Source organism: Diospyros lotus, chromosome 14 (assembly GCF_014633365.1).
Source record: "Diospyros lotus cultivar Yz01 chromosome 14, ASM1463336v1, whole genome shotgun sequence".
NCBI lineage: Eukaryota > Viridiplantae > Streptophyta > Magnoliopsida > Ericales > Ebenaceae > Diospyros > Diospyros lotus.
This window is the reverse complement of record NC_068351.1, coordinates 19,292,464-19,309,934: the sequence shown is the minus strand read 5'-3', so window position 1 is coordinate 19,309,934 and position 17,471 is coordinate 19,292,464. Positions and strand designations below refer to the sequence as shown.

At 34.3% G+C, this 17,471-nt stretch overlaps 1 protein-coding gene across 1 annotated transcript; it reads right to left on the bottom strand.

Annotated features, from left to right (window-relative positions):
- Window positions 1–13,339: 13,339 nt before the first annotated feature.
- Window positions 13,340–15,089, bottom strand: LOC127790411 (uncharacterized). The gene is made up of 2 exons (XM_052319926.1): window positions 14,542–15,089; window positions 13,340–13,572 (listed from the first exon to the last, which is right to left on the bottom strand). The coding sequence occupies exon 1, from the start codon at window positions 14,967–14,969 to the stop codon at window positions 14,640–14,642; it is 330 nt and encodes a 109-aa protein (XP_052175886.1). The 5' UTR covers window positions 14,970–15,089; the 3' UTR covers window positions 13,340–13,572; window positions 14,542–14,639.
- Window positions 15,090–17,471: the final 2,382 nt, after the last annotated feature.

Sequence of the window (17,471 nt, the reverse complement as noted above, 5' to 3'; positions counted from 1 at the left end):
CTAGCTAGGGTCTCGGGCTCATATATTCACGCTAGCCAGGGCCTCAGGGTCATCTATTTATGCTAGCCAGGGCGGGCTCATATATTTTTGCTAGCTAGGGCCTTGGGCTCATCTCATTATGTTAGCTAGGGCCTCGGGCTCATATATTTTTGCTAGCCAGGGAATCGGGCTCATCCGTTTTTGCTAGCTAGGGCCTCAGGCTCATATAATCTATGTTAGCTAGGGCCTCAAGCTCATATGCATTTAAAGCGAAAAGTGACTGTGAGAGGTGCGTAAAGGGCACAAGACCGTGGGGACGCCCATGACAGCTATATGTTATGGTGATATGTTATGAATGTCAGGAAAAGCTGACCAAGGTTAGGAAAAGGTAGATCAGGAACAGTGATATGATAGCCTATATTGGGCTACTAACAGGTTTGTATGCAGGACTTGGGCGCCAACGTGTGTATTTTATGTGGGCCCCAAGGGCCTTTTATGTGTAGTTTATTTTATGTCTATGCATTTAAGTTAAGACATGTATTGAGCGTGGCATGGTATGTCATTGTATTGGCACGAATTACATATGATGTTGGGGGAGAGTTTTGTTTTTAACCTACGAAATTTCTTTCATGAGTTTGCTAAGTCTTGTGACTCACCTTTTCTTTCCATCATTACAGGTGAGGAATTCGTCTGAGTTAGCAGGTATGTTCAACGGGGTTTGGGTCCAAACTGTTGAGCCATGGTAACAAGTGCAGAGTTCTCTCGAAACCGAGATGTTGTATATGGTATGTGTGGTAATGTGAAGATGGGTCCGTAATGTCATGTGATTAGAAGGTTATGCATTTTTATGTATTGAGGTTGATGCGTGTTTATAGCTTGTGTTATTGTTCTATATCATTCAAATAATGACCTTCTCACGGATCCTCTACGTCGACAAGGGCTCCAAGAGGCAGGCTGTTACAAAAATAATTGAGGAGTATTTATTGTGGCATTTAGAAGAATATGGGTTATGAAAAATAAGGGAAATTATGAGGAAATTAGGATAAAAAAAATAGGATATTAAACTTCTTGAGGAAATGTAATGGCCAGGGATAATTGAGGCGTCGAGGTTTGAGCAAGAGTGTGGTTATTAAGCCCTGGCACTTTAATCGAGGTTAACACGCATTACAAAATTAATTGTTTTCAATGTGAGTGGTTCTACTAAGACTGATTTTAGTTTTCATGCAAATGGTTTTATCATGTTGACATGCATTGTTATGTTATACATCATGTAGAGTGCATTCACATGTATTGATGATGAAATACGCATATGTACACGATGATATTATTGGTCATGCATCGCATGGGTTTGAGATTATGGACTGGCACCGCTACTCTACCAATAGTGCCCCCATACACCTCGGTCTGGTAAGGAGATCATAAAAATGGAGAGTAGCATCGAGGTACGGTCAACTCAAATGAAAGGAATGATGACATTTTGCATTTGCATACATGCATGAGATATGAATGATGTACCCTTACTTAGATTATTCAATATCTAACAGGGGTTATGCCCCTGGAACATTCAAACGTTCCAGTTGGGGCTTGCAACGAAGGCATGGAAGTAGATGAGATGTAACAACTCAAGTTGTCATGGATTTGACAAAATTGTTCCCTGCATTTTGCTTCTTCATGAAGATCCAGATATGTCTTAGTCATGTTATGTTTTAAGTCATATTAAGAAACTTATGTTCCTTTGATGAATAGTCTTGTATTATGAATTATGAAACGATCATGTAATACCATTATGATTTGATGTATGCTTAGGTTCGATTCTTGTTTTCGCTTTTGATGAAATACCTAGCCTAGCACATGTAATGTATGAAGAACCTTATGCTACCTAGTAAACAGAAATTTTAGAAGTCTCATATTATGTTAAGATTGTTTCTTGAAGAAAAAAAAAAATTAGCCCAAAATTTCCTAAGTTATAACACGCCCGAATAAGTGGGGTGTTACAATGGAGATCATGATTATTGCCTATTTTATTATGTTTAATCTTATTGATCTTCCTTGAATACTTGATGTGGCTTGCTCAAAAGCCTAAATAGGGTTTGATTCACCTTATATTTCTTAAGGAATGATGCTTTTCTTGATTATGATCCTAGTTTCATGCAAGTTTTTGGTGTTTCTTGTGTGAATGGTTGCATATCGTGTTTGTTGTTCGCATTGTCAGCTTTGGGCCATTGGCAGATGCTTTCCAAGTTGTTAAAACATTCCACCCAATACTTTCTTTAATGCTTGTATTTTCCAATCATCATGTTAATTGTTATTGTGTTCTTTCATGGATTATAATATGGATTGGTTGTCATTGGAGAGAGACAAAAACATACCCATGTATATAAGTTGGGCATCTCTATGATCTTGCATGAGTCTATATATGCATCGAAGTTGGTCTATGTGTGTATGATGCTGAGAATATATATATATATATAACTATCTTGAGCATTAGCTTGGAGAGATTAAAACTAAAGAAAATCATGTACGTGCAAATTCTATGCCTAAGTAAGTTCTATTTCCTTTCTTCTCTCTCTTTTATGCAAGTTCCCCTCCTCTTGTTGCTTGTAAATACCAATTCCTTCACTTCTTATTCTTCTTTACAAATGCAAGTTCTCTAACTCCCTTTTTCCATTTCAAATTCAAGTTCTCATTTCTTGTTCCTTTAAATGCGAGATCTTCTTCTCTTGTTTTATTTTAGATTACAAGCCTTAATACTTTTGTTTCCAATCTAATTGTTTGACCTTTCCCATCCTTAGATTTCAATCTTAAAAGCCCTAATTTCTTCATAATTGGGTCATGCCCTACACTACAAGAATTTAGACTTCTTGTGATAAATTAATTTGTCACAATAACTATGAAAATTGTCACAAACAAAATTAGTTTGTCACACATTAGCCACAACAAGCTTGTTTTAATAAGTATATTGTTACAAAACCGAGTTTTGTCATAATATCATCAGTTTTATTGTGACAAAGAGTATTTTGTCACTTAAACTAGTTTATTATGACCAATTATTTTGTTGTAAAAGAAAATATTTTTGTCATAATAGGTACTATTTAGTCACAATAAATCTAAATTTTAGATTGCGAGCCTTAATACTTTTGTTTCCAATTTAGTTGTTTGACATATCCCATCCTTAGATTTCAATCTTAAAAGCCCTAATTTCTTCATAACTGGGTCATGCCCTACACTGTAAGAATTTAAACTTCTTATGATAAATTAATTTGTCACAATAACTATGAAAATTGTCACAAACAAAATTAGTTTGTCACACATTAGCCACAACAAGCTTGTTTTAATAAGTATATTGTGACAAAGAGTATTTTGTCAGTTAAACTACTTTATTATGACCAATTATTTTGTTATAAAAGAAAATATTTTTGTCATAATAGGTACTATTTAGTCACAATAAATCAAAATTTTAGATACAAATCATATGTTTTATCGTGACAAAGTGTAATACCCTTGATAAGTTATGATAAAATTGTCAATTAAGATAATATTGGTATATAAAAATTTCCATAATTGCCCTTGAATTAAAGAGAAGGCACATAATATATAGGATGCCTTAGGAGGGGCAAAACGGTAATTTGGAGTTCCGTCCCATAAAAGAGTAAAATATTTTTGGAGAAATTATTTATATTGGAGAATTGATTTTGGGAGAATTTAATTCTTGTTTAAATGCATGGATAATTAGAAATTAAAATGGAAGCTAAGTAGGTTAGATTGGTGACACTTGGCAAGATCTCATGGAAAGGGATTTAATTAAATTTGGGAATGAGAAATTGTTGGATTAAGTGTAAGTGGGACACTTGGCATGATCTTGTGAAGCAAAAGTAAGATTTAAAGAAATTCAAAAAGAAAAGAAAATTAGTCTCTCAAGCATTAAATGAGAGTCATTATGGTGAGAATTAAAGAAAATTCTTATTAAATGAAAATTAGTCATGCATTTATGTGGAAAAATGGTGGATTAAAATAAATGCCAAATAAAAGGAAATTACGTCTTTCAAGAGTAATTTAAATTAAATAAAAAAGAAAAAGATATTAGTCTCCATTAAATGCTTGAAAATTTATAGGATTTAAATTAAACGAAAAATGGAGAAAATGGTCAATCTTGAAATTAGTCAATATTTATTAATTTTGAAATTTGGAGAATTATGGGAATTGGAGAATTGATCCAATGGTTGAGGATTTAGCTTGAAAATGATCAAGATCTAATGGCTACAATTGAGTCTTGAAAGTAGCATGGATTGCCAAATTTGTAAATTAAATAAATATCTAATAAGCCTAATAAAAGAATGGATGATGGAGATTTAGTCTCTAGTTTATCATCAAGGGTGGAGATTTAAAGAGACTAAATGACAAGGATTGTGTTTCTTTAGAGAGTAGAGATTAGTTCTTTCTCAATCAAAAGCTAGGATTAAGTTATCAAAAGCACAAGGATTGTGCTAGTTTCAAGGGTAGGGATTTATTCTTCAAAAGATTGATCAAGGACTAAAAATTAGTCTTGAACTTGTGAGATGTCAAGACTTAATATATAAAGGAAGAGAAATCTCTAAGAGGAGGTTTTGCTTGGTGGAAAAAATTAGAGATCAATGAGAGTTCTCTTGTGAGCTTCCAAAGGAGAGAAAGGTAAGCCTTGATTTAAATCTCTTATAGGAAGAAAGAAAGTCTTCATTCTCCTTTCATTTCTCTAGTCTTCAAGATCTTAATGCTTTAAGAATATTTTTCTTAAGGTGGTTGAAAGCCAAAGAGAAAGTCTTGGCAAGTGAGGGCTTGAAGCTTCAAGGAAAAGAGGTAATGTAACACCCCGCCTCGCCGAGCATGTCACTATAAGGGTATTTTCGGGAATCTTTTTTTTTTTTCCAAGTTCATCACCACGCGCGATGCTTCATAAACAACCTTCACATGCACACACAGGATCCCGAAAACCCCAGTCTTGCCCGTTTAACTTAACAAGATCAATAATCTTAACAACTAAACGAGACATATCATAACGCAGTGGATACATTATTATTAAATACAATGATTCTTACATAGTATTTCCATAACAAAATACGTAATACAGATAACCCAAATGATAACAACGTTATCGTACAACTATTCATACACAAGTTGGATTACATACTAAAACCCCAAAAGGTTACAATGACTATCAATCTAAGCACCATTGACCTTCAACCGGCCATGTCCTTGCCCTCGCAGCAGTCTCTGGCTGGAACATTGAACGTTCCAGGGGCATAACCCAAGTTAGATGACAAAACATCTAAGTGACGGCATGAAATAGTTTACAAAATGCATGAAAGACATACGAGCATGGCATACACAGACAAAACGACACATGCAAACATGTCTATCTTGAGAAATCTCCCTAACATACTCAACCTCCCATGGAAAACACCTTTCACACACCGTTGGAGTTGACTTTGCCATGACATACTTAATCTCTCGAGTGCCCTACTGTGTCACTCGTTCACCAGGATTAACCTTGTCTCATTCTCAAGAAGACCTTATCTCGTCCCATACGGACTCAATAATGACACAAAAATCAATACCCCGATGATATGAAAATCACACACCATGCACCGACTCTTTTGCAAGTAAAAAAAAAAATAGTTGATGCGATATACCACATGATCAATATGCAAATGATGCCATATATACATGAATAAAACGCATAAGCATAGCATCCCGAGTTATAGTCTCGAGTGCCCTACCGTGTCACTCATTCACTTGAACTCACTACACTCACACCAAGACATATCCAAAACAAAGGTAAACTAGAGTCAAACCACTCACCTTAAAAGAAACTCAGAACACCTCAAATCTTGTGTCCAACCTCGATTTTCAAGCAACTCCTCAGGTATTTTGACCAAATCACATCCTTACACGCCCTCACTTTCTACCCAAGTGCTCTGCGCGTGTGATGCTTCGCGTATGCTTAAAAAGCCCTCTATCCACTAAACCCGAAGCATTCTTGTCTAACACAAACTTCTCACAATTTCGAATGAGAAACCTTTGGCCATGAATCCCTATTTATAGGTTTTGAAAACTTAGCCACCAAGAAACACATATTCTGTAATCATTTCAAATCTTCCAAAATCTTTTCCAATCATTCCAAATCTTCTAAGATCTTCTGCAATTATTGTAAATCTTCCAAGATATTATATAATCATTACCAAATCTTCTAAGATATTCTGCAATCATTCTAAATCTTTTATAATCATTTCCAAATCTTCTAAAATCTTCTGCAATTATTGTAAATCTTTCAAGATATTATATAATCATTATCAAATCTTCTAAGATATTCTGCAATCATTTTAAATCTTCTAAGATTTTATATAATCATTGTTATCCGAATCAAATCTCATTCAAATCAAATCTTTATCCAAATCAAATCATATTCAACAAAATCTTATCCAGTCAAATCTTATCTTATCCAATCAAATCTTATTCAAATCTTATCCTTAAAATTATCATAAGCCTTCATCATATCTCTAATGTCATCATGAGACTTTATCTCTAAAGTCATGATGAGACTTTATCCTTATCTCTAAAGTCATTACAAGACTTTTCTTGAATCTCCCAAATGCCCCTAGTAAAAAGATTTCAAGAATTATACTTTGACCCGAACTTTTGGGTAATTGCACTTAGACCCTTTTCAACATGGTCCCTGGATTAATTTTTAATTGCATTTTAGTCCCTGAAGAATGGGTTAATTACGCTAATACCCCTAAGTTTTAGATAAATTACACTTTTACCCGAGCCTCAAAAATTATAATTTTGCCTCTGGCTCAGAAATTGAACTTTTATCTCTTAACATCCACAATCTCTTAAAATATCCTATTTCCTCAAGTATCTGAATCTAAAAATCTCAAGTATTACATCCCTTATGATCATTCAGTTTTCTCAACCTAGTAGATAGCTATACCGAAAACTGTTCCCGATCCAACTTATTTTGATGTCTAAAATCATAACTCGTATTACTCGTCATTCCCATATTATTTTCCTTAAAAATCTAGGGTCCAGGGTACTCCCTCCGGTCATTTCAGTCACTTAAGTCAATGGATGTCAATGTCATATTTGAAAGCACAAGAATGGTTGGTGCTATTTAAGCAAATTTCAAAAATAGTCTGTAAGATATACCCAATATTTGAATGTTATTTGTAGACAGAGTTTGTACACTTCCATGTAGACTCCAAAAACCATTAGTACTACATTTACAATGGATTAGTGATTATTCATAAAGTTATTTAATTAATTAATAATTTTATAAAAAATATTTGTAATTTATTAAGTATACAAACTCAGTATACAAATAGTTAGGAATGACAATGGGAAGGGTATGGGCAGTGGCGGAGCCAAGAAAGATTTTTAGTCTAAGATCAAATTATAATTTTAAACTTGACCAAATTATAATTATCTATAATAATATATATAAAAAATTAAAAAAGTAAAAAAGTCAGCTAAGGCCAAGGCCCCAACTGGCCATAACGTGGCTCTGCCATTGGGTATGGGTAGGAGGCTCCTCCCTCCATTCTATTATACACATCTCCATATTAATGTCTATGTTGCTGACCTTGACCCCTTATGCTCAAGGTTTTTGTTTAACCATTCATCCTTATATCACGATGTATTGGGTGGATAACTATATACTTGATAAATCTTATTTTAACATATTTAAATTCATAATTTAAATAATCTCACAATAATTTCCTAATAAAGAAATATAATGTTAGTGATGATGATTTGAGACCGACCACCACATGTCGCCTCGACAAATGGACCTCGGGAATGGAAACTTTGGACTCAACTATGTCTAGCGCTATCTGTGGGAATGTAGCCTGCAAGACAATGGAGCGACAGGGCTAGTTAGGTTGGTCAAGCTGGGCAAGCTAGTTAGGCTGGGATCCCCTGGTCAGGTTGGGATTTCCTGGTCAGGTTGAGACTGACCACTACATGCTGCCTCGATGGATGGACCTTGATAATGTAGCTTGCAAGACAACGGAGCGACGGGGCTCGGATCCCCCAGGGTAGACTCTAACGCTCAAGTTACTAGAGTAAATGCGAGTAGCAGAAAATGTAAGAGCTGGAGAGATGTCCATACCTAGTCAGGGCCCCTACTTTTTATAGGTAAGACCGTTATAGGGTACTTGAGATAAAATCGCGTGGTTCGGCCTGGCTCCTAGACTCCACTCCGAATTTTCTAGTATGGTCCAGATTTTCTTGATTCCACTCCAGATTGTCTGGTCTGGTCTAGATTTTCTGGACGAGTCACATAGTCTGGTCCGGATTTTCGAACTCCACTCCGGATTGGTTTGCAAGTGTTGTCACATATCCTTTAACTAGTCGTAGAAGACTGTTCCTCACTCCACATTATGGACTTGCCATGTGCCAATATGTTGGGCAATTCACGTGACGAGCAAGACAGCTAGTGCGTAGGAGGTATTTTAGTAATTTAGATAATATCACATTAGTTAGTAAAAGTAAAATGTTAAAAAGCAACAACTAGAAGATTCTAAATTGTACGCTAAAATACAAGAAAATGAAAACAATAACATAAAGTAGTAAAGTGGTGTTATGTCATAAGGAAAAAGATTAAAATAATTAATTAAAAAATAAAACCGGGATGGCCCTGAAATTAGCTGACCAAGGTCTCCCGCACTCCTACAAATCCCACAATAATTATTTAGTTATTAACTAAAGATATGAGCATTATAGAGTATCCATTAATTGTCATCCCTACAAATAACATCATAAAAAAAAAACAAAGAAGACTTACTAAATTAATTGTGGTAAACACTTTATTTTACTAGGAAATTTAGAAATATTATTTTCCTTTCATCAAAACACTTTATATATATGTACCTACACGAATATATATAGACATAAATAAATATATATATCTAAAAAAAATATTATTAATATATCATGGATTATATTTTAAATTACATAATATAGTTAAAATATCTAAAATACTTCTTACTCAAAGTGGTAAATTAAGGCGTCGTGAGGTGGTGAGTCACATGACTAAAATATTCCTCATCTAAAGTAGTGAGGCGACGTTTGAGACACAAAAGATAATTTTTTTATATAATTTAAAATATAATTTAAGGAGTACAATAGTATCGTCTCATGCTTAATGCCAAGATTTAATTAGTTCGAGCATGGGACCACCCTGGATGAAACGATCATTGATGGATGTTGACTACGCCACTGAAGTCGTCCTGCTAGTGACTGGAGCCTTTATAATTAATGAACCTATAATGAGCGCTACTCAAGGCCTTGGATACCTTAGAGGTTGCCAAGGGCAGATAAAAGGTAAATAAAGCGATTAAAAGGTGATAATGAAGTAGATTAAGATCAAACCGTTTCATAGTGCAAAGGTGATAACAAAAGGATGTTTTACTTACATTAGGAATAATTAATATTTTCCCTTTATTATTATTAGCTATTGTCTTGAAGGGTGCAACTTGTAATTTTGATTAATTACTCAAACTAACACCTTGTCTTCCCCATGTAATAATTGTGGGCATAATTGTTCTCAAGTACGTACGTCTTGTTTAAATCGTCACGTAAGAATTTAAGACTACTTATTTTGTAAAAATCTTTATTTAGTTGGGCATTTCCTTCGTCATTTTTCCCCTATGCATTCTTTTCTTAAACATCAACTATGTTCGATTATCACTGCAAGAGAAATAGTCAAAGAGTATCAAGCAAAGCATAATAAGCCTATCAATATGTTCTCAAAAGATTTGGAGAGAATACCAAATCCTTGAAACATATACAGGATATGTGTCTCAAAAGTGGGCAACTTGCAATTCCTAGGATGTTTCTTATTGCCTAGGCCTCAAGACTTTGTCACTTGGACTCGGTCGAAAGAATCTACTACAACCATCTTTACCCACCTTTAATTATAAATTCTAACCTCAACCAAACATGACGAGGCTGAATTTATTAGAACTTCTTATTGTTTAGAAAGACCGAGAGCTGGGAAACATGCTCACTCTTATTGACAGAAGGCATTATTAAGGGTAGCAAACAAGTAGATATATAAACAAATGCACTGGTAGTGCTAACGACCCCCATATCATAAGGGGCAAAAAAGTGGATCTTTCTCTTGATCAATCAAGTACCCCCTAGAAGAAGGGAAATAGCCGGGCACCGAAGAACCAAGCTCACTCTCACTACTTATGGATAGACATGGATGGAATAATAGGCTGACCTTCCATTGAAGAAAAAACACTCCCTTGATTGGGCTGGGCAGGGTTATGTGTTTGTAGAGTCATTTCGAGTTACGAGTTTAGAGAATCTACCATCCACTACACCTCATTCAAAGGAAAACAATAATATCCCACCTCTTCAAAAGCATAACTAAAGAAAAGTTTAGAGAATTATGTTTCTTCTTCTAGAAGTATAAATCAAATTTATTTTTTTTTAATTATAATTTCCCTTGTATACAACTAGAGATTACTTAACCTTCTTGTTCAACTCTAGGATAAGTTTGTTCACTAACACTTTAATGGGCATCACCCTCAAATATCTAGTTCGTATAAAATCATCAACTATAGATTTAAGGGTGAAATTTATTTTAAAAGCACAAAAACGTTTGGATCGAACCTTGTAACTTCTTTCGATGCTTAAAAGAATCTGTAGAGCCTTTAAAATGATTTTTTGGCATTGAAAAACACTTGATGAGTAAGAAAATCAAGTTTCCATCAAACTTAGTTATGTATCTTTTAGAATTTTTAAGAAAAGATTTGTCTAACTTGACAATGAATGCATAGTACAGTTGCTCGATCAAACCAATTAACTTAAAAGAGTCAAATTCAAAAAATTCAAACATTAATAAATTAAAATCATTTTGGCTATGTTGTAATTCATCAAATGAGGTTTATAATAGTATATGACTTCCATGAAAATGTGGAGATTTAGTCAGTCAAATACTTGAAATATAGAAGTGTGCTATAATAGGAATGCAACTGTGAATAACTAATTTTATCTAATTTTTCAACTGATCAAATGATGTTATTTGAGGATGATATTTTCACATAAGGTCATATTATAAGTGTTATAGTAGCTTTGAAATTTTCATAAATTTTGATGACTAAATGTGCATTTCAAATATTCTACTGAACTATATTAATTAATGAAAAACTTTGTGAGCCTTTGAAACCTAATGGTAGGCTAAAGATGACTCTCTAAAAATTGAGATTCGATCTAAATACATTGAAACTTTAATTATCACCCCCCATGATTTTAGAATAAATGGTTGTGTTTTTAAATGGATTAAGGGTAAGACTTAGTAATGATTATTGGGTTAACTTATTTAATCAAAGAAAAATGTAAAGGGACTCAGTAGAGGAGAAGGAGAAAGAATTAATTTAATAAGAGAAGTTGAATTAATTGTAATTATTTTTCAAAAAAAAAAAATCCCCAAAAATTTAAAAGGTAAGACTTGGCGGTGGCAATATTAAACCCAATTTTTGGTTTAATAACACTCCCAAGAGAGAGGTGTTTTACGAACCCTTTCTAGCGCAGTGACAATGCTCATTGGCCTTCATGCCACCTCTAGGAAACCAACGAACAAGCAACGAGCGATGTGGAAGCCTACTCTTCACTAAAAAAAAAATCTGCCGACAGGTATTGCCCCTTTTTTCAAATTCGACTATCATTGATATCTTAATTGGTTATTTTGACGATGGTTTGAGCCCTTAACGCTCTACACCTTGCCTGGATACCATTCCATTTCTGGTTGAGGGAAAAGAGTATGGTTGTTGGTCGCGTGCACAGAGTCGCTGGAGAAGTGTCGGTGTGTTTGCTTGCTATACGGTATTCTCTTGTTTTGAGGTTCATGGTGTCAGTTTTGGCTGTCTTTTTTGACAGTTGGGATGCTCCTCCATTGATATGACTGGAGATTAGGGATGGTCAATGGTGGCAGTGGTGTGAAATTAAATGCCAAACCAGCCAGGCTGCCGCTGCCACCAACGTCTCTTCGATTGACTACTCTTTCAGTTTCTGACTTGTTATAAATAATGTTAATTATATATGTAATTAATATTATTGTTATTACTTATTAATGATCAATATTATTACAATTAATAACACTGTTATTACTTGTCATTATTAATATTAATATTATTTCCATTAACAATAATGTTTTACTTATTGTTATTATTATTAATAATATTATAATTGATATATGATTGTTATCAATACTACCATTACTGACTATACTACTTATATCAAAGCTATAATTATTATTATAATTACCTTTATTATTATTATCATCGTCAGTAATACCATTGTTATTATTATGATTAATGTTACTAAGATAATTATTAATGATAGGATAAAATCATAGTGGGTAATAATAAGCACACGAAAGACTTTTCGAGTATATATTTTATGATGGTAATATCATGAGAAGTCATGGGCTATTGGTATTGTGCGCAATGTTGTTGGTTTGATTTTAATGATATTTTGATTATGAGTATCTTGACACAAATTTCAATAAGTGTTGATGATATTGAAATAAATGTTTTGGAGTTCAAGATTTTGAACTTAAACTATTTTGATCATTTCTGTTTTGAAGTTTTGAACTTGTCTTTTAATTTAAATAAGTGAAAGCTTGTTGATTATGAAATCTTGTCAAAGTTCTTAAAAGGAAAAAAATAGTTCTAAAATAGAAGAAAAATCATTTAAACATTGAATCTAATAAAGAAATTGTTAACCTATATTGTTGACTTCTTATCTAAGATTGTCGATTAGTTAAGAAAAACTATCGACTATTTTTGAAATCAAGTTGACCGATTTTAGTGCATTCTTTATGGATCAATGTTTCATGATTAAACAATTGACTGCTTTTTAAACCTAGAAAAATAGTCAACTAATTTTTCAAATTTCAAAATAAATTATCGACTACCTTCTGAAATTTTTAACAGTTTTGATTTAAGTAATTACTCATGGCTAATTTTTTGTAGATTGGTCCTTTACGATTTTGATCTTCAATGATTTGAATTTTGCAAAGGATATTCAAGACTATAAATACCAGTGATTTTGAAGATCACAATAGTTGTTGAAAAAGTGGGTATGATCAATTAGGAGATCTAATCAAAGTGACAGGAATTCCAATTCCTCAAAGTGACGGCAATTCTTCGATGGTTATAACGTCTCATTTTTTTCAAATACGCAATAATTTGAAATATAATTAAGACATCATCTATAGGCATTATGAAAACCTTTACCAACAGAAGTATTGGATCGAACTTGCAAGTTTAACCAAAGTTAAATAAAGAGGTTTCAACTAAATTTCCTTTACAAGTATAAGAAATATATACGATCTTCAACACTCCATAAAACACAACACATCATAGCAGGTACAATTGTACGACACCCACACACACCATTTACAACATTGAGTATCCTATATGTTATTTACAATACATCACTTGGTTATAGGGGTACATAATGAAATAAAAATCCAGAGTTAGCTAAGCACCATCTCTTTACCCTTATTTGCACTGAAACCTGTGTCACTTGGTACATCTCATATACCTGAAACGGTGAATGTTCCAAAGATATAAAACACCCGAGTTAGATAATAACATCTAAGTGAGTGGTACAGGGAAAGAAACTATGCATGCAAGAGCAATATGTAGCTTTGCCAGGAGACATGTAGAAATAAGAACCAAATCTCCCAAGATTATAGCTCACTGCAAAAGCACGAGGTCTAGGCTCACCGCAAGAGCATGAGATCCCCTGTGATGTCCCAACAACTAACTACAAATACAAATACCGAGATGCATATAAAATAAGCAATATTTGCTCAAAAATAATAAAACATGAGGTGTTCCCTCTCGGCCCCCTTACACAGGCACAAGATATCCTCTTTACTTGCCATGTATGAACCACTCGAGCCCCTTACACAAGCTCGAGGTAGCCCCCTTACACAAGTCCACATGGTTAGCCCTCTTACACAAGCCCCCGTGATAGTTCACACACAACAAGCCACTAACTAGCCACAGTCACCAAATAACAAGATGTATGATAAACCAAATGGAATATGATCACAAGCAACACACGAAAGCTATCATGGTCAAACTCGGTGCAACAAAGCAGAAAGAATATGTTTGAAACAAAGGAAACATAAGATATAAGCAACAAACCATGCACAAATGAAATCAATAATTATACATAAGTAGGGGTTGCTTAAATTTAAAAAAAATGTTAATTTTTGTTTTATCTTTTGGTATGTAAACTAACATTTTTAATCTATAATATATAATAAATAGCTAAATAATAAAATAAAAAAAACTTTATTTGTTTGTACTTTAAGTATATTCTAATATTTAATAATCCTTTTCATAAAAAATTAACTTATAATACTAGATAATTGTAAAATAAAAAAAAGAAAATTAATATAGAGAGAGAGAGAGAGAGAACACTGGTGAAGGTAGTTGAAATTCATTAAATATAAACAATACATTTATTGTGTTACAGAAAGTTAAAGGGGAATGAAATTACCACTCTATCCCCGTTCAACTACAAGAGATGACGGAAGAAATGACGTGGGCATCTAACTCTGCGGCTTACATTAGACAGCGCACACACGCGTAAAAAAGTCAAGCAATCTCATCCTCGGCCGCCGGCGCGACGTTAAGGTCGAAAACGCCCATCTCCGCTTCCTCGGCGGCCTTAACTTCGTTAACATCGGATAAAACTTCAGCCTCTAAGCTCCCGAGCAGGCTAGCGCCGCCGGATTTTCCGTTCTTGAAGTAGGTGACGGCCTCGTGCATCCGGCGCAGAATAGCGAAGAACTCGTCGACCTCCTCCTCGGTCGGCGTTGTCGCCTCGGGCTCCGGCTTTGATTCCCTCTCCGTCTTCCTCCTGGCACCCTCACCGCCTTCCTCCCCCCTCTTCCTCTTCTTCTCCGCCTCCATTCCACCGCTCATTTCTCACAAGAATCACGGATAAATACTCAATTAGTCCCCCCCCCCTCTCTCTCTCTCTCTCTCTCTGGCGGTCCCTCTGTGACAATAAACAAAGACTTGGGGGGAGAAAAAAGAGATATCTACCTCCACTGGTGATTTGCTAAGGCAGGTCAGTTTCAGCCATTGGATCAAAGGGTGGGAGTGACGTCCTAAGGGTTGGGTAGGATGACGTCATCCGTTCTCATGAAGTAGGGACGCGTCACGTGACGAAGCGCCTGGCTTGTTTGGATGCCGACATGCCGCTACGTCGGTCAAGACTCGCCTGACGTTCTTACTTCAAAACTGATGATAAAAAATGTTGCCACAGTTTCGACTGGGGACAACTGACAAGACATTATATGCTCTATCAAAAGAGAAAAAAAAAAAAAAATTATTGCCATATTGCGTGGCAACACAATATATAGGTGAAACAGTTCAACTGGGGACAACTCACAAAGACATGATATGCTCAGCGGCGGAGGCACATACATCCAAGGGTGCCCATCTTGAATTTTTTTTTAAAATATTATATATAATAATTTAATTTTTTTAAATTTTTTTTAAATATCCATATTGAATTTTTAAAAAATTCTGAATTTTGAATATATTAGTCGATGAAGATAAGGGTATTGAGTGATTGCCTCTTATTGCCAAAAATAACTGGGCACGATGGCTGGTGGCAATTCCCAGTGCATTACGCATATTAGGTTTGGTCAAAAGTTTAAGATTAGATTTATGAAATTTGACTATTAGATTTTATTGATTCTTTGGATATGTTGGTCGATGAGAATAAGGGTGTTGAGTGATTGTCTCTGATCATTGAAAACCACCGATTATGGTGGCTGGTGGCGATTGCAAGTATTTTTTTCAGTATTACCCGAAAATTAAAAATAAAATATATGAAAATTTGACCCACTTTTCTTTTATGTATGTTAATCTCCCTTGACCATTTCTTTAACTATGTTTTAATTAAAGGGATTAATTTTTTTTATTTTTTGTTACAAATTTGTCAATTACATATTTGAAATTATGGCAAAAAATATATTTTCTATCATAAAGTTTATCAATATTCGACTATGTAATTGAATTGGAGATCAATGATTGAATGACAGTTTGTCATTAAGTTCATCAAGATTCGGTTGTACAATCAAATTGAAGATTAATGATTGAATGACAATTTAATTGTGTATATTGAAAAATAGATATTTAATAAAATTGATAACGATGTTATTATGCAATGTTATTAAAATATAAAAATACGTCGATTGTATAATTTATTGATATATATATTTTAATATTATATTATTTTTAATTTTTTTATATTATTTAATTTTAGATAAAATTTAGAGTTTAGAGTTTAATTTTTGCCTAACCTGCCTAAACTTTTTGGCTCCGCCACTAAATATGCTCTAGCAAAAGAAAATCGAATGCAAGAGAGGCTAAACCGACAGCCCGCTTGATAAGAACTCCTTGCATATACTAAAGTTTTGTTTCTTTTTTTTAAGTAAGAACTAAATAAAATAAAAACACTGCAAATTATACTAGGACATACTTCAAACACAAAAACACCTTACATCGAGACAAAATAAACTAGCAAAACACAATAAAATGAAAGAAAGAAGGAAATCCTCATGCTAGATCTATGAGTACAAGACGAGCGTGCATCCTCAAAACCATGCTTGACTCAAGCAAGAGCATTCAACTTCTTCTTCTTCTTTTTTTTTTCTCATTTTGTGACTTGGTCTTTGCAAAAATATAGTCTGAATCAAAACTATTAGCTTTGTTAGATGTAGAAACATCCTCCTCAACTCGATCAACCTTGCCTCGATGCTCAACAACTACCTCATTATTCCCACACAACACCTCCTCTATAAGCCCTTTTATATCCTCATTTAATGGAATATCCCTATTTTTCTCCATAATCGAACTAAATCAATTCTCAAGCCACGACCTCATATCCCGAGGACGAGTAAAAATAACTATGGATGCATGCTCCACGGTTACTTGGAGATATCCCTTGGATGCTATCTTATTTGACATATTTCTTACTTTCTTGCTTCCCCGAGCATGCCCATTAACACTCCCCTTACCTTTTTGGGTCGACAAAACTGGCACCGAAGAGGACTGGTGTAAAGGCAGGCTTGGAGAAGGAACCTTGGGACAACTCGAGACTTTATAACCAAAGACCCTACAATGAGAACAAATAGAGGGCACCCACTGATATTCTACTAGCATTCTCACTAAACTAGGCTCTCTAGTGCACTCATCAATACCTTTGTAGAGATTTATGTGTTTAGGAAATTCAGAAAATACATCTATTTCAACACAAACCCTCGCAAAACCCATTCAAGATTGATCCTTGATAGTAAAATCAACGTGGATCGATTTACCAAATGCACTAACAATTGTAGCAATTCCCTCTTCATTCCAACCCTTCAAAGGAATATTAAAAATTTTAACCCATAATGACAAAGAAGTATGCGT